The following is a 26,798-nucleotide window of genomic DNA, read 5'->3' on the forward strand; positions in this document are numbered from 1 at the left end:
TCATGCAAGGAGGATATTAACCCCCCTCCCTGCTGTGTTACAATAGGAAAGAAGCCATTGTAGGGGAGGAGACAATTTTACCATCCAGGTGAAATGACCAAACAAGTGCAACATCAAGAACATAAGAACATTTACCAACGAGAGGAGGCCATTTGGCCCACCTATGTTTATCCTGTTCCTAGTGGCTGATTGATCTCAAAACATTGTCAAGCTGGGTCTTAAAGAAGATTTCTTTAACCAAGTGTAGTACCAGATATCATATTTTTAATTTCATTATTTTTTTTCTAGATGTTTAGTGTAACATGTTTCTTTCAAAACTGGACAAGACTTCTGTATATGCAAATGGAAGTGCACAACAATTATTTCTGGTTGGGTAACTTTACTGGGTCATTCTTGAATTATTCTGAAGCTAATGATTGTTGCAACGGCATGCTAAAGAGAATTGCTTTGTAACTATAACAGCCATTGAAAGACCACAAGCTTTTAGAACTGTAGCTTCAGTTAAAACTAAACACAACAGCACAGAGCAGAGCCCTAGTCCCTACCTTTCCCTTGAGGGCAGCATGATGTAAACAGAATTCACAGTTCTGTGACACTTGCCTGTTGGTCTTGTTGCCCCCAGCAAGCTTTTCCCAAGACTCTTGTCGTCTAGGGCACTTATACTTGCTCCCACCCCCTTGTCCGGTGTCATCCGTTCTGCCCAACCCGATGCGTGATCCCAATAATAATAATAAGAAAGCAACCCTGTTCTGCATAATTACCATAAGTAGTAGTGCTTTAGTGGGATAATGCCCTATGGGGATTACAAATGAAATTAGTGAAGACTTAGGAAGCCTTATATAATGATTTTGTTACATTTTTTATTTACATATCATATTTATTGTGTAGTAAATACACTTGACCTAAAAATGCTTTGATTCTATTTCATTCTTTCCATAGAACTAATCTTTTATTGAACAGGTAAAAATGTGTGTTTTGCAATACAGTTTGAAATATAGATTTATTTAACTGCCAAGGCAGTTGATTTGACAGCTATAAATTTGAGATGTTACAGTATAGAAGTTTTAAAGACTGACAAAGCAATTTAAAAAATCTATTTATACAAAGTGTGTGACAATACATATCACATGGGGTGTACTGCGGCTTGTTCTGCTTCTGAAATAAGTTTAGTGAATGAATGTGAAAGGAATGCTTAAAGAAAAGGGTCTGGCAAAATTTAATTCTGGGATGAAATGGGCAGTTTGCAACCATGGCAACTTATATTGAACTGAAGACCTATTTTACTGTTCCAAGCTATAAGAAATAGAAGAATGCATCCTGTTTAAACAATTGAATTTTTAAAAAATATATTATTTTTATGGTTGGGATTATCAGGTTTATCTTAACAATAACGTAGTCCATCAATTTCCCTTTTGCAAAACCCAAGCCATGACCCCTGAGCATAAAGATGTTTTTTTATTTATAATTTTTTCATTTTTGTGCATTCTGGGCGAAGAAGTCCACTTGGGCCTTTTCAATCACATTTTCACTCAAATCTCTTTATTCCCTCTCACTTAATTAATGATAGCATAGTATACATCTAACATGGATTTCTTTACTCACAAGGTCAAATCAAACATTTATAAGGGCTTTGCTTCAGGAATGCTGTTTCCAGAATTCCTTTGCTGCAGCACGAAATGACTTGAATGCTAGACCAGAGTCCTGCGCTGGTATGATTTTTATGACCCGCTTCCGACCCGGACCCACTACTATAGGACCCAACCCCAACCCCAACCCACAATCCACTGCAGCAGCGCCTTCTTACCTGCTACCCGATCCAATTTAATAAGCCCTTCAGCCTGACCTGAACTTGCAAGTGTTTGTCCTTTACCTACTGCCTGCATCGACTGACTCTCTCATACTCTCACATTCACACACAGATATCTCTACCATTTTCCACAGACTGAGTTTATACAATAGGCAATACAGCATGGTAGCTTTCTAGTGGTCTGGATATATTTTAACAAAGTATATTAACTAACTATCTCTACTTACCACCAGTTGAAAGAGAGCTACACTTGTGCTTTTGTGGCTGTCGTACACAAAAACATGATGACAGGTTTTACAAGCAATGAATCGAGTCACATGTTCATTATTTTTATTCGTTATGATTCCAAAATAATTCCACACTTCCATATCACTAAGCAGACATCATAAAAGGATCCAAGAACACAAACCGAGAACATTGTTTAGTCAGCTGACTCCTCCCTAATCTCCTCCTGCTTTAATGTAGGAAATGTATCATTATGCACTAGAAGACTGGCTGTACTCCTCGATGCTCCCCTGGCTCCAGAGCCCGCTCCTTCTCCACCCTCGCCCCGCAGAGGTGGAATGACCTTCCTACAGATGTCAGGACTGCCCAGTCCCTGACCACCTTCCGGCGCCTCCTCAAGACTCACCTCTTCAGACAGCACCTGTAGAACTCCTCTTTTCCCTCTGGACATTTTATTACTCTTCCTTAATGCACTTTACTTGCTCTTATCTGTTCCCTATTTTACTGCATTTAATCGTGTACTTTAGAGTACTGTACTCTGTCACAAGTGTTATTTAATCTGTAGTATTTTGTATTTAATTATATCCTGATGTAACTATCACTGACACTGTTATCTGCTCGTATTTTGTCATATACTTGTACTTGCTAGAACCAAAGTCATTGTATTTGATCTTGCTCTTAATTGTATTAATACTTGTACTGTGATTCTTGAAATGTATTTTTGTTTACGACTGTAAGTCTCCCTGGATAAGGGCGTCTACTAAGAAATAAATAATAATAATAATAATAATAATAATAATAATAATAATAATAATAATAATAATTATAATAACAGTACATTTACTTTCTAATATGTTATTTGGGTAAGGGTTACAGACCAGTACGCTGAAAGGGTACCCAACCTGACCCGTATGCCAGACAACACACACAACACGATGTTAAACAGGTAATAAAATATAAAAAAAATTAAAATGTAAAAGGTATAAAGTATTATCTTGCATATTCCCTGTAATCTGTGATTAAACTACTTGCTTTTTCCACTTTACTATGAACTTGGCATGCCTCATTGAATTCTGAATGTGGAACATTTAAATGTTTTCTATAGGCAATTAAGCATGGCATGGTGACCTTTCCAGACTTCTTAGCCATCTTGTCTGATACCACTTGACAAATATCCCCCCCCCCCCCCCCAAGTGGCTTTACTTATCTTTACCATTCTGAAACCAGTTGTTGGTATGAAGATCAAAACAGATTTATGCTGTGGAAGTAACTACAAAAACTCCTTCTGCTTCTGCAATCACTTCTGTATTCCTTTATTCTAAATCCACAGCTTTCATTCATGTTAATATTTGAAAATGCTGTGTAACTCTCTTTTGTGTAATTTCTCTTTTGAGTTAGTTCTCCTATTGAGTTATTTTAAACCTTGTATATTTGTAACTTTAATGGTGTGGTATTCAAGATTTTATTGGCATTATTAGCAGTCATGTTTCGGCATAACAGCCTCCTGAACCGCATGCTTATAAAAAAGTATACAACACTCAAGGTCATTTCAGCTCATCGGAGCACAGATAGCTATTCATTTATTACCCATCAACAGCACAAATCCACCAAAGCCATGTAAATATACAATCAACTGTGTAGTTATACTGCAGCCCTGGGTGAAACTTGCATCACTATTGAATTAGACGCAATATATGTACAGAATATCTAGGTTTCGTTACTGAAGTTTCATACATGCCACAACATCTCCTCTGTCAACCAGAGTAGGCAACTGTACCAGTGCTGGACCAGCCATCGCTGAGCTCCCAAAATCTGTCCTCTCTAAAACTCAACAGACAGAAGGAACCGTCAACCGTCAAAATCGAGCAGCAGCAACTGTTAACTTCAGAAAAGGATTTAACTTAACGGATTACACTTACTTTAACTGTCCACATTATTATTATTTTTATCATTTTTAAATAAAAGGAACATGTGCTTTGCAAACTCATGACAAAATTGAAAATTGAGTACAGTTACAAAAACTACAGTAAAGGCAAATGATATGGTCTGTGCTGCTACTGTACATTCACACTGGAGTCCACAATACCGACTGAACATCCCCTGCCATGCAGTCCTGGGCCTCTTTTTTGCAGAGCAGTTGTGCCATATGTGAGATGGTTTTGTGGCTAGGTTAAAACTCAGGCTAGTGAATTAACCTATTGCATCACCTGTCTGTTTATGTAGTTCTGAAATTATTCAATAGGAAGGTTAAACTAAGGACATTTTGAATTGCAGCTGGATGTGAATGGGACTCAACAAGGTGAAATGTAGGACTGGGAATTCTACTAATATTCTGACCACTTGACTCGGCACCGTACTCAGTGATTCTAATTAGTGTACACAATAAAGCACAGAGGACCTCAGTTGTGTTGTCAAATGGAATGGGACACCTCTGTCATAGAGAATATGACCAAAATAGTCCCAGGAATTCGTTATTTCTGTTTCTTTCCTTCAATTTGTGCCACTTAATAAGCTTAAATTTAACAAGTCTGTCAAAATGCCCAAAGCACATAAGAAAGATTTAGGTCATGGTCGGTTCATATCATTAAGATGAATGTTTCCCAGGAATTACAAATCAAGCCTAACAATCTATTTTTTTTAATTAGGTATTTATTTAGTGGTATCTCAAACAGTTTTAATTCAACTGCATAGGAAAGAGTACACCCAATGAGTATTAATAATCATATTCCCAGTGTGAAAATTCACAGACAGATTGCACAGTATAATCAACGAAAGCAAGAGACAATATCATGTCTGTTTGTGTTTTAGTGGAATGGCTTGCAAATACTTTTTTACTCATTTCCTTATTCTTGTACAGCACTGTATCTATTATTCATTATTCATTTTATACCATTTAGAAAATATTGAATAGCACAGAGAGGAAGCATTGAATAATTAAACACAAAAATGGGAATTAAAGTTAGTCTAAAAAATTCTAACCATTAAAGAATACACATTGTAATATGGATAATGCAATAAAATACAAATAGCTTTGCTTTGAGTACACACATAAATCAACTAATATAAACTAGTAAAAGTTATATTCAAAGTTTGAATCGATACGTTGATCTTAACCTCAGGTTTTTGCAATGTCATCCACGTATATGGAAACCTGGTGCAAATCCAGTCTATGGCCTGATTGTATGCGTTATTTTGCACATAGGGGTCATTTTTCCTGTTATAGCAGGAAGAATGGGCTTGAACCTGAGTATCAGATTGGAAAACAAAAAATATCTGCTGTACAACAAAACAATCCGAGAGAATGGGATTACTATGTGATTATAGGCAAACATGTATGAGGGAATATCAGCACAAGGAGAAGTGAATGGGCTGAAAGTCGAGGTCTAATTACATACAACGTGTCCACTGAAAAAAGAGGGATAAGATTGATGAAGATAATACTGTTAATGTGGCTGAGATTGGTGGCCAATTGTGTTGTCATCGATTTAACTTTGCAGTTGAAGGGAATTCAAAAGGTGCCTATCAGAGCTGATAATGAATTAAAGCACCACAGAAACTCAATATAGTAAACACTGTGTAATGAATTGACTTTCTTTATCAGTCATACCATATAGAGTAAAAAGTGGCCCTCTGATGGCTGTAAAGTCCTTAGCAGTCCATAATGTATGTTAATGAGAGAAAGCTTTAGCTATTATAACCCCTTAACATGTGCATTCAGGAGGAAGGAGTTTGGCCATGATGTGGATTTTTTGATTACCACTCCAGAGACAGAGAAGGAAGGCTCGGACTGCATAGAATATGAACACTTTAGCTTCACACAGGATTGTGGGTCATCACCATTCACGTAACATTTATTTAACTACATGTCCAGCATGTTTCCGGGTTCTAACAGTACTGTACAGAAGTCTCATCACACCCGTCTCCTCCAATCTTACCGGAGACCAATATAATAACTTGCCTAAGCGCTCCCTGACTTAACTCCACCAACCAGTCCAGAACAATCTAAAGGGGTAGGGCTTTTAGTGCATTTATTAAAGGCAGGTGCACGAGATAGGTCTTAAAGGGATCATAACAGTACTTTATCACCTCACACAATACAGCATCACTCGCATGGTGTAGTCTTCAATGGTCCCAGCTTTGGACCAGGAGGTCCTGGCTATAAGATAGGAAGCTGTACTGCTATACAGGAAGCAGTAGATATAATTAGTTTAAATCCATAATGTGATAATTGAAAATACTCAAGTTTAAAAAAATCAAGCTAAGGACAAAAGGGGATCTGTGATAAAGCCACCAATGCTAATAGGAGGTACAGCAGGAAAATACATTTTGAAGCCTTGGTTATTATTGTTTAATTGTAGTTTATATAGTTTTTAGCGAAAGCTAAACATGGCAATGTACGTAGAGAGCGACAATGGGAGTGATGAAGATTTCAAAGTTGTTTCGGAGGATTTCAATACCAGCGACAGTGATGCTGACTTATCACTCAGCGATGATGATGAAGAGGATGTGGAGCCAAGAACAGCAGGGGACTAGGTGTTTATTACTGATCCCTATGATGATGCCAGTCATCCATCATTTGATTTTGCACCTGTTTACACAGATGTGCACCCCCCCGTGGAACTTGAGAGCTTGTGTTCTCCATTGGAGTGCTTTTTGGCTTTTGGTAAGCCAGCTTCAAACGGGAAGGTGTTTGGTTTGAAATGGCAGTGCTGTGATGAAATACTATCAAAACACAGTACTGGGTACAAGACAATGAAGCAGGCGTCTGCGGCAGCCAGATCCATCACAATGCCTGCGCAAAGTAGCCCAGTACACGCATTTGTGACTATTCCTCCAACACAAGAGAAGCAGGGACCGCAAAAAAGGTGCAGGGTCTGCTACGAAAATGAAAACAAAAGAAAGGACACAAGAAAAATGTGCAGTGGTTGCGAAGGCAACCCCGGGTTCTGTTGTATTGAACATTTCAATAAACGGCACTGAGCAAGTTGATAATGGCACATGTTTTGATGTTGTTTGATTTTTATATGATAATTACTGTTTACTGATTTTTATTGTTATTAGCGTTTAGGTCATTTATTTGTGTTTTATTCCTTATATGTTAACATTTTATAGCAATTATAGGTTTGAAAACATTATTATTATTATTTTCAAAATCTGGTACCTGGGAAGGGGTTTCATTTTTACATCTGGAGTTGAAGTGGTTAAAGACGTGGAACTTAAATTAAACCACACAAGGACAAGTGTGTTCCAATCTGTCAGAGAACCTACACTTGGATTTCTTGGGGTGAATTTATCATGCTGTTTTAGTCAACACATGCTAAACATTGATTTATTCCCACTTGTTTGTAATCTAGGTCAAGCAATTTTTATAATGTAATTAGATGCTGGCAAGGGGTATACCATCCTCAGAATGAGCACACACAATGGGGCTGTTTAGGCAGAACCATCTTCTATCTGTGCCTAACATAATTAGACAATAAGGCCCTCATTATTGCATGACAAATCAGCTATCTTGCTTTCTTCACTGTCAGCCACTGATGTGTATCTTCCTAAGAAATAAAGAGGGCACCCCCCCCCCCCCCCCCCACCCCAACGAAAATAAACCTTTGCTAATGTTTCAGAACCTAAAAGTTTTTGCAAGGCTCCTACGCCCATCTATGTTTTTATTTTCAAGTTATGAAACTTTAGCAGTTGGAGCCAAACTTTAGTAGACTTGTCCAACTGCCTTTAGCTAACTTTAAAGTATTTCAGAAACTCTTACCTCTAAAACCAGATAATCACCATTGGTTCCGTTTAAAATTTCCGCTAATTAACAAGTTAGTATACTACCCCTTTACTACCCTATGTAGATTAAACAGTAGAGCAATGGTAGGGGACTGGTCCTGGAAGCTTGTCTCATTCCAGGTTTAACAGGTGTCAGGGGTTAATTGGATCAATTTAAAAATTAAGGACATGGTAACAATTATATATCGGAATTAAAAAATAAAGCATTAATAAAGTATTCCTTTCACCATAAATTAATTAAATTAATTAGATGTTACATTTTTACATAAGTATAAGGTAGTTATTAAGGGAAGGAAGCAACTTTTCAGTTTTTTTTTGTTTTTTTTACTGAACTTGATCCATTAAGACTGAACACAGTGTGCTGAATGGTCTAGATATAAAAGAGTACAACATTTTCTGGGAAAGAAACTCTTTCAACCTTTTCATTCTTGGTACACCTTTGTATCCTTGGTATGAAGCCTACAATCACAGGAAACAGCAAAGAGGTTAGTGGAGATTAAACAAATGAGAGGTCAATTTAGGAGAAAGGATGGCCTGTTCACAGAGAAACAGAAAATGAAAAGTGTAGGAGAGGCTTCACTGATGGAAATAAGTGGGGACTTCAAAGACGACAAATAATGAGGCTGTATGAAGTTTGAGTACAGACAGGTATTGGAGTGAGGAAGTTAGACAAAAGAGGTCAAATGGTATAAGGAACTCAGTGGTTACTATGGTTACTATGGTTGCAGTAAATGAGAGAGGTGGCAAGAGGCCTACCTAAGTTGTCGTCTGATTTCACAATTGCTCACTTAGGCAGTTCCCTGTTCTAAATCGGAAAAAAAAAATTTAGCACTGAGATTTTAGCAATAAACATGTTTCATTCAATGCCATCTGCCAGGTGGTAATTGCTAACTAAAAAGAGAATTTCAGTGGCATCTTTAGTTCTGAAGCATGGCTGCAGGGTCTCTTTTATCATCACTAGTTTTTTTTAAATCTTTGCTACTTCACTTCAGAGGTTCAGATCCACTGACAATTAGCTTTACCCTTTACATCTTTTCGTAAACATTTGTCATAATATATTTACCAAGAAAAATGGGGCGGCAGAGTAATATAATTGAGAGCCTCTATGAAAAGGTTAAAGGTCTGATATAAAAGGACGAGAAGAAAGTGTCCTTTTTTCTGTGAAATAAATGCAGCACAATCTGACAGATCTCCACAGAGACTGGGGAAGCAGTGATTAAGTGGAGGTAACAGAGGTTGACTTTAAGTCTTGTAACCTTGTCATCTACAATCTCACCCACAAGGAGTAAGCTATCACAGAGGCCTAATATTTCAGTCTTTTTTAACTTGCAGGGTGGAAAAATATATTTCTTAAAATGTCCTTGTAAACATGCATGATACATATTTTTTTTGTCACAAAAGCAAGTATAGAGTGTGGATATAAAGGTTAACTTTCCACAGAAGCTACTACTGAAAATGGCAACTAACTTTCCCATGGTCTGAAAGCAATAGTGTTATGCTTTTTACTGTAGGTGGTAGCATTATTGTGATTAGGCATTGCCACTGGCACAGAGCCACTAGGCTGTTTCTTAATCAGAAACATTAGTGTTGTATTGCACAGTGGTTTAGTGATGTGGTTTAGTGCCGTGGGGGTAAATTTGAGACCAAAACATGGATTTGAACCCAGCCTCCAGGGATTAAATAATTTAGGTTATTGATACAGACCACCTGCAGTATCCCCACACTTCAGGGTATAATTTAAGACTCCCATTCCATTGCAGTTTGAGCCATTATGGTTTTTAGTGTTATTTAGACACACCTGAGATTAATCAGACAAAACATGCACCTTGTACAGGTCATTTTCAATTAAGACTTACGGAAAAAAAAAAAAACTTGGTATGGATCAAACTTCTGTGCAATGGCAGAATTAACTGTCTTGTCCAGTACTTAAAGACAAGGGCTTGTAACCAGGAGGTCAATGGTTCAAATTCCGGCTCTGTGATGATGTATAGTTCACACACAGTCTCTGTAAGTCATCTTGAATAAAAGCGTCTGCTAAACAAAGAATACATTATTACCTTTCCTATAAAAATACTTATGGTTATTTTAAATAAGTAGTGACAACAACACATCTTTCTCTACAGTAAAATACTACATAAAACTCTAGTATCATACTTGACAGGTAGAATTAAGTGTTTTGTGTGCTGATAATTCTAATGGTTCACAGTGAATTGTTTCGAACTGAGGCTTCCATTGGCATCACAGCAAAACAACCTGCCACTGAATGACTAATTTGGTCAGACTCACAGCAGAAAAAAAATATGACCTGAAAAATCTGTCTTGGATTTTATCTACAGTACTTGGGAGATTGGTACTCATGCATTTTGATGCATCGTGACGTTATCATTGAAATATATACTGTGTTACTACATTCAAATACATTGATATATATATATATATATATATATATATATATATATATATATATATATATATATATATATATATATATATATATATAATTTAATGTAGCTATTATCTGTTTATTGTTCCATATATTACCTTGTTTATTTCACTATATAACTACAAATACAGCAAAATGCTTTGATTCATCCAAATATGAGTGCTTGCTACCGTGTGTTGCCAGTTGTGCTCAATGTATTTGAGACTAACACCCAAGTACCTAATTTTCACTAAAGTCAGGGTGTACTTACAAGCCTTGAAAACAAATTTCTATGATATTTCTGGTTTTCCCAGCGTGTTGGGAGCAATAGACTGCACACATGTGCCATCTGTACAGGACCAAGATCTATTGTGTGTTAATTGTCTAGGCTACTAAGTAGACCAAGTTAAAAATAATAATAATTAAAATAAAATAAAAAACCCTAAAATCATTTAGTTTCAACTTAAAATAATCTTTTATTTGCACTGTACACCAATGCGTACAATGCAGCAGCATGATTTATTTTGTGTTACCAGTAGTCTAAAGTATAAAAAAGCGCGCTAGATATCCATTTGATTTTACTACTGTATTGTATACCCTATAGGCCTACTGTACAGATTTATATTTTTACATAATGTAATGTGTAGCCTACCCAAAACACATTAGTGTTATTTCAGCACAATGATTTATATTTAAAATACATTGAGAACATTAAACGTAGGTTTGTGCAATTTTATTGTATTGTTTATAAACCTGAAACCTCCTTAAGTCGGACAAACATGTTCGGTTTAGCAAGGGGCCACTGTATGATTATGAAAAGCTTTTTGGGGGTGAACGTGGGGGCCCCACTATAGAATCTGATGGGATTAAACTGCCTTTCATTTTTTACATCTATAACAGTATTAAAATAGGTAAAATGAAGACGGAACAGAATGCATTGCACAGATGACGTTTACATTTAACAAAAACAATGTTATTTTAATTCTTGCGCTCTTGCATGTATAGACGTTATCCTTTGGGCACTCTCTGCTGCAGCAAAGCACAACTCAACTGCCGCTATTTTATTTGAAGAAATGTCGCACAACTCTCGCTAGAGATCTCACTAAGATGATGCAAATAATTAAATGAGTATGCGGCTCTCTTCATTAACAGCTACAGTATACAAGGAGGCATACAGCAGGTGTGATTGACACTACCACACAGCAAAACACTGTGACACCAAAATGAATATCCCATCCCAGCAGCTAGGCTAAACAGACCAGCATGTTTTATTTTATTTTTTTGACATTGCCGGTAGAATAAAAGACCAGTAGATAACACTTTAGTTTCTGCTATTCAGTTCTACATACAAAGTAAAGAGAAAGCAATACAGCACGGTTGTGTTTGGGAATTGTATTTTTTATACTGTATTTGAAACAGTTATATACACAATACTAATGACTGTGTATCAGTATTAATTATATAGACGTTAATGACTTCACTTTTGGATATGTTCACATTTAAACATGCACATATTTCAATAATAGCTAAATGTAAGATACAATGCAAGCTGAAAGTCCTCAAGTAAGTGAATTTGGAAGGGAAGGGGGACTCAGGAAACTTTACAGAGAACAGGGTTTAGGACATTTGGATATTTATCCCCATCTTCTTTGTTAAAAATACACATTAGAATGATTCAAATCACTATCAAATAATGTTAAATCGCTGTCTGGACACTTACTGAGTGCCAGTAATGCATTTGTACAGCACTTCTGGTTTTAGCCTCACCCATTTACAAGAACATGAATACCTGTACAATTCACAGGGCGGGAGCCAGGCTACCTGTAGAGATGTCGCCTGACTTCTCCAAGAGCCGCCCACCATTAGGACCAAGCCCTTGGCAGGACGAGGTCCGGGTCGTGGTGAAGTCACTGCTGCAGATTATGAGAGGGCTGCGTCGTGATGCGGCTAATTCCAAGGCTGGGTGCTCGACACCCTCAGGAACATAGAGTTAGTAAAGACTGACAACACATAAGAGAGGAGAGGACCTGCCATTTGTTAAGGCCCAACATATAGAAATGGGGTCCCCGCCGTTTGGGGGACCAGACACACAGGGGAGATCCCCTGCACATAAAATAGAGGCTTGCGAACCTGAAAGGAAGAACAAAAGTGGAACTCTGGATCATTAAGAGCTGCCCTTGATGAGGTGAATTATAGACTTCCAAAGCTGAGATGGAAAGGACTGCCCCGTGTTACAAAGGAAGAGCTCCTTCTGCGAGGTTAGCTAGAATAAGCTTAGATCCTCGGATTGTGAGGGGAGCGATAGCACATGAGATGCTAAAAGGCTGGGTTTGGCTGAGGGTCTCCTCTGACTCACTGAGATAACATCCCTTGTGTAGGTAAAGGAAGCGTAGCTTGCACAACGGTAGGGGAAGTGCAACTCTCTAACCCCCCCAGAGGAGACCAATGCAAAGGCGGTTGAGTTATAGGAGGAGGAAGGACGAGAAGGAAACAAAAAAATGCAAGATGGAAGTATGGGGTGTGACTAATGGTTAAATAGGAAGTAGATTGATGATAGGAGAGCAAAGGTTAGGGAGGAACCTAGCTCCTCCCTCGTGTAGGTAAAGGAAGCGTAGCTTGCACAAAGGTCGGGGACTCACTAACCCCCCAGAAGGATGGACCCCTGGCTGCCCTTTGCAGACAAACAAAAGAACCACCAATCTATATACAAAGAAAGAAAGAAAACTTTAACAGAACAAATAAGGTTAGTAAGTGGCTCCCTACTGACTATGTGAAGACCCTCCATTCAGTGGAAAGGAAAAAACCTTTCTTTTTAGGGGGAAACCTTTGGTGGCCCTGACAGAAGGGTCATCCCCACTCTGGACATGCTAGCATTAGATTGATGTGCAGAAGATATCTCAGATGGGGAAGAACATATGTATGATTCAACTGCTGATGAGGTCCAGCGCCCCATATTTTTAATTAGATGCTGGTTAATCTTTACTTTTGCTGCTGATGTGGCTGCCCCGATTCTGAATGAATGAGGAGTATAAAATTGAAGGGGAAGTCCTGCTCTGGAAACCAACGAAGACAGATGAGATGTGAACCAATGTCTGGATATAACGGTCCAGCTTGAATCGATGACCAGGGGTCAGAATTTGAAATAGGTTTGCGTTCTGCGATATATTTCTGCATGGAAGCATATTGGCATAGAGGAGAATCAAATTTTGATAGCTGAATAAATTGACCTTGCCGAAGCTGATCCGTTTTGGAAATGCACAGGAAAAGGATAAAGTAGGACTCTAAGGAGCGTGAGATCACTGCAGCGAATACCCAACATAGGAAAGCTGGCAATAGAAGGAACTGCATGTTCTGAGCATCTTAAAAACCCCAAGAATGCAGACATATAGTTTCTATTGTTTTTTTTTTTGTTTTTTTTTAATTTAGTCGTCGCCAATTATTTTACCCCGGTTTTCACCCCAATTTAGTATGCCCAATTATTATCTGTATCCTCGGCTCACCGCTCGCAACCCCCCCACCGACTCAGGAAACGCAGGCTGGAACACGCATCCTCCGAAACGTGCTCCTGCCAAGCCGTCATTTTTCACACTGCAGATCCACAGCAATGCCACCAGCCCTATAGTGCCGGAGGACAACACAGATCTGGCGGCTCCACTGCAGAGCCACAGGTGCCCTATTGGCCACAGGGGTCGCTGATGTGCGGTGAGCCGTGGATTCCCCTGCTGACCTAAGCCCTCCCTACCAGGGCAGCACTCAGCCAATTGTGCACCGCCCCCTAGGAACTCCTGGTCATGGTCGGCTGTGACTGGATTCGAACCTGCAATCTCCAGGCTATAGGGCACATCCTGCACTCCGCGCGGAGCGCCTTTACTGGATGTGCCACTCGGGAGCCCCATCTAGTTTCTATTGTTAGGTCATCAAATGTAGAGAAGCAGCCTTGACAGAGAATTGAAATCAGATTGCTTAGAATATCTATAGAGATAGGCAGATGCGAAGGAGACGTGGTCGCAGGAGGAGACGGACAGCTGGTATTGGAGGCTGTGTGGTCCAGTGGTTAAAGAAAAGGGCTTGTAACCAGGAGGTCCCCGGTTCAAATCCCACCTCAGCCACTGACTCATTGTGTGACCCTGAGCAAGTCACTTAACCTCCTTGTGCTCCGTCTTTTTCGGGTGAGATGTAGTTGTAAGTGACTCTGCAGCTGATGCATAGTTCACACACCCTAGTCTCTGTAAGTCGCCTTGGATAAAGGTGTCTGCTAAATAAGCAAATAATAATAATAATATTGATAGGATAGTTGGGGAGGTAATGCACATCAAGCGAAATTGGTATTGTATTCCTGACAGATAAGATTTGATTGCAGCTGGTGCAAGATGTAAAGAGTCCTTTGCGTGCACTATAAAAGCCATAATCCAGTCCAATCAGGACCAGGCAAGAATCAATTTAAGAGACGCGCTTGTGTCACCACAAGGCTCTGTTTTGAATGTAGACGTGGCGATCATGTTGAGCGACAGTAGAACGGAGCAACAAAAAAGTCAGAACAGCAAGTATTATGTCACTTGCCAAGAAAATACGGAAACCACGCTTCACGACACAGGCGATTGCTATATTAATAGAAGAGGTAGACACACGTAGCGCAATCATTTATTATTTATAATAATTATACAAGGTACATTATTTCATGGCATTGGCATTACAACATGTAAAGTGTAAAATACTACCCTCCCTGACCTGTCTACCAGTAGCAGCAGCTGATTAATTTTCTAGCGGGACATGAAGTGCCTCATCACGTTCCCTCTGAGCTTGTAATGTACTAGAGTTTCAATATAACCTGGGCTTTAATTCTCATGGAATATTTCCCAGAGCCCAACTGTCCCATATCAACTCATCATTCAAAACGGTGACTAGTTGCTATAGTATTTTAGTTACTGTATTGCCACTGACAGCAAACACTTTCTCGATTATTTTATTTTTTTATCTTTATTTGCTATACTAAATTTAAATAAATAGATAGGGCAGCGAGGAAGCACAATATTTTACATTGACAGACAACATTCAGAGGGCGTGTGCACTACAAGAACAGAGACTTTCTTTCAACAAACAGGCAAAAGGTAAAATACACGAATACTATATTTACATATTTTCGGGCGGATTGATTTGGAACAGTGATTAAACATAGTTTGAAAGATAACATTCGAGGTCCTTCATCAGAGATTTAACCCTTTGTGGTCCATTTATTCAGCGCGTCTCAGGCGCGTCAGGTCCAATTTATTTTCACACGCGCAGTTTATTTTAGACGCACAGTTTAAAAGTATTTTTTTCACAGTGAAATAGGTTTAAAAGGCACTGTATATCTACAGGACACTCAGTACTGCATCTCAAGCCCTGCCCACCCCTTGTTCGCTGTATTTTTCACATACCTCTTCATAGTTGTGCATACCGATAAATCATCTCCTGATCACTCGTTTTATCACCAAACTCCTCAATAACGCGATCTAAGTCATTATTTTATTACTATAACATCTCAAAAATCTCTGCAAATGTCCGTGATATTCTTTGAGCGCTGGATGCAGAAGCAGCTATCTTGTTTGTTTATGTCCGTGTTATCTCTGTGGTGCCGGGGCTAAGAGTATTGCTCAGATCCGCCCCCCTTTTTTTTCTTTTTTTTTCAGCTTCTCTCTGCTCCTGTCAGTCTCACTCAGCCATTGAATGGTTTTCTCGGCTTTTAGAGACGAGTAGAGACCCGTTTATTACGTCTTTTTTATGATGTCGGACAGGGTCCGACATTGGACCAGAAAGGGAAAATTGTAATGTCGGACCTGGTCCGACATAGAACCACAATGGGTCAATCCCTTGTATTGACCAATCAGGTTAAAGGAAATCTCTTATCTATTTTCTAATTTGTTATAATGTTTCAAACTAGTTAAGCTCATACATTATCAGACAGCGAAACCGATATCTTGTTTCAGGTCTGCTGATAGTAGTGACTTATTTAAATCGCGGAAACAAAGCAAATATGTTGTGTTAAGTTTACACAGCAGTTAACTCGTTTAAAGTTGCACATGATACACGCGCACAAACAGCACTAGCAACAACCAGGGAAAGAAAGGACAGACATACACATACAGATACAGAAGTGGTGCTCCTGTTATTCTGCTCTCCATATACTGTACGCAAATATTTTCAATTGTAATAATTGCCATGAAAATAAATTGCTACAGTCCTCGTGAAAATAAATGTAGTACTCCATTGCATCTGCAAAATATGATTTTTCTTTTAATTCATATATTTGTTTATTATGTTTTGTCGCTTTTTCGTCTTACGTTATTTTTTCTTTTCTTTTTCTTTTGTAAGAATCCAGTTCTTGTCTGTGGTTTCGGTATACTGACCATAGCACATCTCTGTATATAGTGATGGCAAGGATGAATTCCCCCAGAGTTAGATTTTCCAGTAATCTGGAGTTTCTGGATTTCAGTGTGACTGGTAAATCTCTGCAATCCACCATTTTATGGTCCAGAAATTCAAATTTAGCCATCAATAGAGAAAACAGATTAATGTCCTTACCTTCAATGGAACCATATGCTGTTGCAGATGCAAGGTTGTAGATCGGAGGCTCTATTGTAGGGACCTGGGTTAGTATATAACCAGAAGTGACGGTAGCTGTTGCAGCGGCTGCGTTTATGGGAGGAATAGAGGAAAATACTGAAACTGCGAAACCTTGCTTCTCTTGCTCGATATTGGACACCTGTTTATGCAAATTGCTAAGTTTAGTTGACTGAGGATAAGGTAACCGCAAATGGTTGCATGAATGCTTTTATTTCATTGAAAATTTGAGAATGTTCCTGTTGAGTTTCGCTGGCTGGAGCAGCTGCCTGCTGCTGTGATGACGTGCTGGCAGCTGCAATAGCTTTCTCTGAGACAGTCTGCCTGCTGTCTGACCTGGGCCGCTGAACAGCTGAGCATGGCTGGGGAGTTTTTTTGGGTGGAAAAATTGGTTCTGCTAAGATGGAATTACAATAGAAAATGAAAAGAGATTCCCGATTGCTCCCTGCTGGGATCTCGCTACCGTTTTTGAGGAGGATGTTTATGAGTTTGTTGAGAGTCCTGTCCTTAAAGTACAGTTGCTCTGGAGGTGTATCCTGGGCCCAGAGCCACTTAGATTGATGGGGAAGTGATCGAAGTGATCTTCGAAAACCTCAGAATCCGAGGATATTTATGATAAAGTCAAAGAGTAATGTCATTTGTCCAGGACTTTTATGTTTGGTTGACCAATGTGTCAACGGATTTTGTTAACAGCTGGTGTTAATACTTCCTACAGTGTAACCTGTTTATGACCCTATGTTGGAAATAATAAAGCTGACCCTTTCAGCTTGCACAAGGTTACCTTTAATGAGTTTTTCTTTCTGAATAGATTTGCTTAGGGCTGCATGTGAAATGTCTCCATTTAGCCTTAATAATTTCAAGTCTATAAACAGGTTTTTAGAAAGGAGCTCAGATTTAATATGCTTACAGGAGCATCTCTGAAGATCACACACTGATTTCACGCATCAGTATTGAAAAATGTTCAGGGAGTGATTTGTATGTTTTAAAAAATAAATGTAGCTTTTATGAGATGCTGGGTATGCTCAATACAGAACTGTATAGTACTGTAAAAAAGCTTTTCATTAAGTGTCTATTTTAATGGTTCCAAAACTCAAAACTCTTATAATTACTTTTTCATAATTACATATCATTTAACACTGTTGTTAAAGCAACTATGCTGTAGGTTTTAAAACTGGTTGAAAATGGGATTTATTCTCATCTGACATATTACTGAATTATACTACATGAGATACCTACAATTTTAAACATTTGTTTAATATATATATATATATATATATATATATATATATATATATATAGTAACATAGCAGGGAGGAAGACATGTGTGCAGGCACATTATTGTTTGTTTGGCTTTATTGTTTAATTTAATTTGTTAATTGTTTCATTGTTTAATTATCCCCTGCAACTAGTGATTATTATTAAATTAGAGCCAGGTGCAGGATGTGCAGTATAAACCTGTGTGGTTTGGCTGAAACGTTTGTTACAGGTAAACGGCCTAGCTGTCCTGTGTTAGTTAGGTTCCTGTGTGTCTAGTTAGTGCTCGTATAGAGCTAGGTGTTTGTTTTTTTGTTTTTGTTTATTAAAAATAGCGCGTCAGCTCTTTATACTCCATTTCTGTGTCCTGGGTCAGTGTTTTAAAGGGGCAACGAACCGTGAGTGGGTGCAGTTGTGTTACAAATATATATATTGTAAAGGATTGCACCACTCTCGGGTTTGTTGCCCCTTTAAAAATAGACTCAACACAACAGAAATGGATTTTTAAGCGCTGGTGCGCTATGTTTAATAAACAAAAAATAAACAAAATACAAAACAAACACCTAGCTCTGTACGAGCACTAACTAACACCCAGGAACTCCCTGACTAACACGGGACAGCTACGCTGTTTCCCCGTCCTCACAAAACACACTGGTTTGAAACAGCACTTTACCTCACGACTGCCAGGAAGCAGAGCACCCCTTTCTGCCTCCTTCTCCTCAGCAGCCTCGAGCAGACTGCCTGCTCGCCTTTTAAACTCCACACCTGGGTCTAATTCCCCAATAACGCCCAGGTGCGGATGATCATTAATAAAACAATTAAACAATTAAATTTAAACAATAAACCAAAAAGTGCATTCTCACATGTTTCTTTTGCAGGGAGGTTTTAACCCCCTCCCTGCTGTCTCTCACAACCCGCTATCTTACAATATATATATATATATATATATATATATATATATATATATATATATATATATATATATATATATATATATATATATAAGCTTTTGTTATCACACTTTAGAAGTTCCTTTTGGAAAATGAAGCATTGAAATTAGATGCAATATAGGTTTGTATATTGTGTATATATCCTGTAAATCTAAGATATAAGTACAAAATCAAAGGGATGGAAATAGTTATTTAAAGGCTGGGTTTGTTTATTTAGGCTGGGACCAAATCAAAACATTGACAATCTGCTAATCGCACTTAACAAAACTGTATTTAATAGCATTTTCTTTTTGAGTAGAAGAAATAAGATACTTACAAAAAAAAATAAAACGCTATTACATACAGTGCGATTAGCCTGTTGTCAAAGTTTTGATTTGGTCCGGGCCTTAGTCTGTTAAGGTTTATATTGATCAAACTACTGCATTCGATTTCTGGTTTCTTTAACCACTAATGAAAGGTAACAGACTGTGTGGTGTGACGCAGTGCCATTAGGGAGTCTGACCCCTGTCGGCTCTTTTGAATAGTGATTAAGATGCTCACTTGCAGGGTCCATGGTTGCCAGTTCGTGCCCACCCTCCATCATGTTAAACGTGCAATCAAAACTTAATTTAAAATATCAAACCAAACTCGAAAAAAATAAATAAAATAAAAATGAATTATTTGTGAAAATGATCTGATATTCCCTTTATTTTTCTTTAATTTGCTTGCTTTTGAATCAATATTTGCACCTGTTACATGCTGGGAGGTATATGCCATCTTATACCAAGGCATTTCTGGTGGTATTATCATATTATTAGTGACCACTACATATTACTGTACATGTATAACTTAATACCGTAGCGACAGATGGGAAATGAAGCTCACACAGGTATTGCAGGTTCTCAAATTCAACGCTTTATTGCAGGCAGGGATTCCATACTCAATAAGTAAAGAGTGCTGCTTTCAAGCAAATAGTACAGCAACAGCTGAGTAACGTACAGAGACTGTAGAAACAAAAATAAACCACGCTATTGGCCGTGTGCCATGCCAACTAAGCTGCAGTCAAATAATACAGCGTGCCCTCACTCCCTTTTATGCCCTTGTCCAATCCACATCCTCAGCACATCACCTACCAATCCCAAGCATGCATGATCTGCCCCACCTCCCACCCCTTGTTCTTGCAAAGTGTTGATCCCTTTTCTCCTTGCAATAGGGTCTCTTCCGTTCTGCAAGCTAAGCTCATGATTGGTGGAAATTCTCTCGCTTCTGGCGTCATTGAACACCTGCAGTAGCAACTAACTTGGCTCTGGGCCAAAGAACATTCTAGAACACTGTGAACACACAATTATGTCCCATTGTATTAAAGCAGACCCTGGGTCGTTACAATACGATATACAGTAGCAGTTTTGGAGCGGAATTACATTTGGCTATATTGGTGATTACATCCGGTGCAATTTAGTTTAAACGTTTTGCTGTGTAGCAAGGTTTCTTCATAATTTACAGTAAATATCAATATCAGTATTACTTTTTTTTAAAACATAAACCGAGATAATCAATTATTCTCTTTACTCAAAAACAAAACTCTACTACACTTCAATAAAAAAGTCAATTATAACATGGCTATTTGGGGAAAAAGTTGTAGCAAACATAAATTCAATAATATCTATTGTCCACTTCCATTCGCTATATCAGAAATATGCAGTTTTTAAAGAAAGTTTAATTTTAGCACACATATATTTTAATTTGAAAACAGGATACATTATCTATACAAGGTCAAATAAATCTCTGTTTGCAAGTTTTGCTTTCAGGTAGTTTTGTACTTCCTTGGGCATTTCACCAGCTGCTTCCCTTATTGATTGATATGCTTTGCAGCCGGTAACATGTTATTACGTCCTAAAGACAAGCCAAGTTGAAATGACTGTGAAACAGTAACAGGCATTCTGCAAGCAAAGCTATCAAAGTGAAAACTTTGTAACATATCATGTTTTCAACCTGCTTACTGTAACAAGATTCTTTCAAAATGCACATTTGGGATCTATATTACTAATGGAAGTGCATGACAGGTAAGATTTATGGAATTATTTTGTTAGCTACAAGCATATTAAAAATAAACACTGTCAATACTACCCTTTAGAAAGATTGTATAGAACAATGGCTCTTGAAAAAACAAAAAACAAACAAAAAAAAAACACTAAATCAGCAGCTCTCAGGAACAATAGGGGCAGCAGCTATAAATAGATGGCACCAGTGAGCCAGCCATCCATTATTGCTTTTCAAAACTACAGAAAAGCAATATAGTCATAAAAATAATAATACAACAAAAGATCAATTTGTAACATTAATAGCGAGGGCTTTCATAAATGTGGGAATCTAAATTATACATTTGGACTGGACCTTAAAGGATATCAATTGAGCCTCCAATTTATCGCTGGTTGTTGCCGGCAGACCGCATTCTTCTAATTTCTTTACACTGTGAATGTGTTATTTACTAACCCAAATTAGTTTTTCAAAGAGTTGCCAGCTCTCTGCTGTATTTTTATATTGCCTGTTTAAATGCTGAGGAGGCTATTTTCAATAATTTGCTTCATTTTTTATGAAAATCATGTGAGATAAACAACTTAAAGAGCAACTTGGGACATGTATGAAAGATCAGTTATCATAACTAATGTATTCTTGTTGTTATTATGAATTACTACTTTTCATTTTAGTTATCACAGTTTAGTGCAGCTGGTACACCAGAGTGTAACCATTAACCTGCTCCCCCCTGCAACACTTAATGGAAGTTAGAAATACATTAATAAGAAATACTACTTAGAACCAATGTATTTCTTATATCCACTGGAGTGTCTACAGGGGACAGGCTGATGGTTACACTCTGGTGTATCAGCTGAACTTAGAAAGAAGACATGTTTGAGAGCCCTTTTGAGGCCATCGGGATGCTTTACATTTCAGGGTCAGGATGTTATGAAAATGATATTCAAAGTACATGTTAACCAGAAGAATACATTAGATAAGATAACTGTAATAGTTCATACCCATAGCAACATGAACTTTAAATGCAGTACAATTAGCAGACCAAATAGGAGTTGTAAGAATTCTTGATTCGCTAGCACGCCGATACAGATACCATGGTATGTCAGTGAATAACCAGTGTGTACCATTGGGGTGCCAGTGGTCAAAATGTTACCACTGTTATACATGTCTATAGTTGCTATTTTGTAAATAAACATTGGATTAGTGCATTTGCATTGTCATTGGAGATCAAATTGTGTTCTATTCATAGTACTGTAGTATTTGTGCTTAATGGGTAGTACCTTTTTAGATGACCAATAAAACACATGTATGTTTTTGTATTAATCATATATTTAAGTATTGCATTATTTTTTGAGATTATGCTCATTATACTTAAATTGAACTTACAAGTAGCTGCAAATGTAACTTCACTTACTGTTTTATGGTCATTGTGATTGGTTCTGGGTTCTGTGTCTCTATAATTGATTTTTAATTTCTCTAAATACACCTTTACCTGGCTTTGAACTGCTTTAAGATTGTCTGAATCCTAAATGGACTAAACTTGGATTGAACAGTCTTCTTCATTCCATGAAAATGTGACCTTTAAATGCAGAAATACTAAAAGAAATGATAAACTTATCAACTATAAGTCCTTCTCATAGTCTTCAATGTTAGTCAAAATGTTTGTAGTTGAATTCATTGCGTTTATTTTAGAATTCATGTCATGGGTGGGGTGACCAGGGGTAACCCCAAGTAAATAAATAATTTTAATAATACCAACTATACCACTTTGAGTTTGAAAAGGGCAAGGACCTTTATGACCGAGTAGTAATAGCTTTCCCAGAACAGTTTTTTTTTTTATCCCCGGGGGTCCAACACACACACTCTAAGGGAAACCCAGGTAGGTTAAAACAAATTTTATTGTTTCTCAACAGGGAAAAGAAATGCTATTTAAAAACCACACAAACTCGCAACAAATAGAAACAGTTAAAATGAGGGAGAACCTAAAAAAATACAAACTGAGGTAACCCCTCCTGTTGGTAAAAGTCTCTAAAAAAAAAAATATATATATATATATATATATATATATATATATATATATATATATATATATATATAAATAATGTTTGTGCTTAGCTGCCACACAAAGAGTCCAATAAAAGTATTGGAAGTCCAATTAAAGTTGGTTCCCAAACCACTCAGATGCCCACCCGTCCCAATGTCCACTGTCCCGCGTATAGAACCGCCAATGGACCTCACTGCAACGATACGCTGACCCACTGAAGAAGATGAAGATGGAGATCCCGGGGAAACAGAGGGGGAAGGGGAGGCAAAGAAGGAGACCGTCAGAAACATGTACAATGGTAAGTAAAGCTTTCCCATACACTCCTGTGTTCCAGCTGGTTACTTCCCCTTAGCTTATCTCTGACTCTCACGTATCTCCCTCTCTCCGGTTCTGGAACCCAACTGTTGCACCCTGGACTGGATCACTGGGCTTCGACCCCCAATGGTGGAAAGATATGCATCACCCTGAAATGGACCCCAGGACCTCGATCTCCAACGTGGAACCAGTAAGTATCACCATGGTGGGCTTCAGGCGTACCCTGACAGAACAAAGAGCCGACTCAGGGTGGTTAAATAAGTTATAGATGTACAGACTGTAATATATCAAAGTCTACAAAAAATAAGCAATAATAATTAACGTCACTTCCCTTCTCTCTCTTCACCGGTCACAGGACTCCTGGTACCGTCTACTCAAACCTGGATAGCCCCTGCAATGTAGCCTGGCCAAACACAAGCAGAAAATAATAAAAAAAGATGTATATAGCTCCAAAAAATTAAATAAAACACATCTTTCTAAATTCCCAATGAGTTTAACAGTGTCTGGTAGCTTTCAAAAAAACAGCCCAATATGACAGGATATGAAAAGCAGTCACAAAAGGGTGGTGCAATACATAAACAAAAAAAGAAAATCCAAAAAATAAACAGAAAAATTATAGCACAGTCCCGAAACAACACAAATCCCAAAACAGCAAAACAAAGGAATCCAAATCTGTTAATCACCCTATAGCAAGACTCCTTCTTCCTTCTTCCTTCTTCCTTCTTCCTTCTTCCTTCTTCCTTCTCGTCCGTCCGTCCGTCTCATGATTCCAGTAACCACTTTTCCTTCAGCAACCACAACCAGACTGGTTCCCTACACTGCTTACTTCCTTCTTCCTGTCCTCCTTCTTTTATATCCCCCTGGATTACTCTCATTCGCTGGACTGGGTGTGGGGCGGGACTTACTACTAATGTAGGGAAAGTGCTCATGCAGATGGTAAAATAGTGTGCACACAAAAATAAACATGCAGATTCCAAAGTGCAACAACAAAAAGAAAATACAAAAGAAAAACTAATCAGGTAAAGGTACATCGTAAATTGGAAACACAATAATAAATCATTTCAGTGCACAAAATAATAATAATTAATAAAACGTCACTTGTGACATTCACATACCTTTTAACTCTGCTCTCCTCACCTGCTCTCTCTTTATATAAAGTAAGTGGGACTGGTATAGTAGAAAGATCACATTGTCACATGATTTGAATGGAATGAGCACAGTCTCAGCACAACGCCAGGTAAAGGGATATTTAAAGAAACATAACAGCTTAATATTGGAGCAACTGAATAAAGAACCACTCAGAATGATTGAAAATGCATTAAAAATAGTAAATACGGTACATTACATTAAATTACATTTCAAGCTACTTACTCTGTAATGTTGATAATGCCTTAAACATAGTCATTAAAGCAGTGAGCTGAGCATTAACCCCAATGGCATAATGCACAGCTATTCATAGACTTGGAATTTGGAGGGAGTGGTTTTACCTTAATTCATATTTATAATTCAATGGCAAAAACATTGTTAAAATAACATTAAGGTTTGGTTGCAAAAGTCCAAAAGGTCAGGAAATTGCAAGTTAAGGTAGCCACGCAACCTTAACTCTGCACCTTTATGTGTATGTTTCCCATCACACTTGACATCACATATGACATCATCAATGACACTGGCAATGACATCACTAAGTACATGACAAATTCTCCCTGAAGACTGGCCATATGGACATAACACTGGGAAATCATAGTCCTTGTGATTGGTAATATGTTCAGTAACTGCATTAACATCACATTATCAGTTATTTGCTTGTCTAATTATTTCACCCCTGCTTTTATCCATAATTTATAGCCACTCAGACAGTTCAAAAATATGTTATTCAAATTACTAACTGCAATCAGACCACATGACCTATTGCGTTATCGTTCACTGAAGATCACAGAAACAAACTAATAAAGCAAAATACGTTCAAGACCAAACAGCAGCAAATGCCATTTCTTATTGTTTGGTTTACTTTTCCTTAACCTTTAATTATGTTCCGAATCATTCTGAGTAGATCTGTATTAAGTTGCTTGAACACTGAGATTGAATCATCATTTTACTCCATGCCTGTACTGCAGCTGCTCCTAACAAGCTTTTGAGCTTATCCACTGCTGGTTGTGAATGTCAAGTCCTTTGTTCCTCATGCTACAATTGAATATGATGCTGTAATCTGTCTGCCTTTGCTCCATAGAATAGTATCTTAACAGTGGGTAGAAATGATTCAGTTACCCTAGGTTTTGATATCTATATATACAGTGCCATTTAATTGTGTTCAAAAACAGACTTCGACCATCTTTTTGCATTACGTGTTACAGCATCCTGTCTTTTCCCTGCAGTACACTATTTTTGATGGCCATTACTAATACACCCTTATAACTGCATATAAAGAGCTTGACAGATTGTTCAATTGACAGTAATTAGTCTAGCCTTTCTCAATGTCTTCAACTGAAGTCTTTGTATGGTGTTTACAATCATTATGAACGGTTCTGGGTTTCAGTCGAAATGTTTCTCATTGAATGCATTACGTTTGTTCAGACCTAGGCAGTTACAATCAATTGAAGACATTGAGAAAGACTGTAAACATTTGTATTTCTAAATGTATCACTATTGAGTGGCATGATGAGCAGTCACAGAAATAACTGTCTACTACGTTCAAGTCTAGAGGCTACAACTCTCAAAGCAGTCAATCCATCTTCCCACCAAGGGCAAACCAGTATTGTCATTAGATCTGTATACCTGTTCTGGGATGCTGTTACCCCATTTAGCAGAATTTGTGGTGCTTTATCTAGCTGCTCAGACTCCTATCTCTGTACAGTAATGCCTTCTCAGTATTAAGTGTATATCTAAAAAAGAAACTATAGTGACTTTTTTTTTTTTTTAATAGCTGCACCCTACAACGAACCCCCTAGACTTTTTTGATATCAAAATATAGGCCTACTCACTGCAAAAAGTTGTGTTTTAATCTCTTCATTTTACTTTCAAACTCTTCCATATATATATATATATATATATATATATATATATATATATATATATATATATATATATATATATATATTAATAACTTTAAATAACTGGACACGCTACCATAGGTGTTCTTGACATGAAGTTGCCAGAAGTATCAAGATAATTACCATGTTTTGCCTGAAAGTTAGCTATTTCTTTTTACCCACTGGGATTAATATACTCTGCCGGGGCATTCTTGCTTCATAATACCTTTCATTACTGTAAATACCTTCCCCCGCATGCATGCTGTGTCAGCTAATGTTTAGGTAGTAGGTCAACTTGTTTTTAATGGGATGATGTTAAATATATTGCTGCATGATATGTACTCTGTGTTGGCCTTAT

General features: G+C 37.8%; 1 protein-coding gene across 1 annotated transcript in view; it reads left to right on the forward strand.

Moving 5' to 3' along the window:
* Positions 1–26,798, forward strand: part of LOC131737573 (DNA nucleotidylexotransferase-like) — a 98,824-nt gene that overhangs the window by 66,100 nt on the left and 5,926 nt on the right. The window contains 4 exon segments of the mRNA XM_059027822.1: positions 5,751–5,857; positions 12,000–12,139; positions 23,275–23,397; positions 23,452–23,604. Of these exon segments, the coding sequence (XP_058883805.1) occupies positions 5,751–5,857; positions 12,000–12,139; positions 23,275–23,397; positions 23,452–23,604 (523 nt within the window).

This window comes from Acipenser ruthenus, chromosome 7 (genome assembly GCF_902713425.1).
Source record: "Acipenser ruthenus chromosome 7, fAciRut3.2 maternal haplotype, whole genome shotgun sequence".
Classification (NCBI taxonomy): Eukaryota; Metazoa; Chordata; class Actinopteri; order Acipenseriformes; family Acipenseridae; genus Acipenser; species Acipenser ruthenus.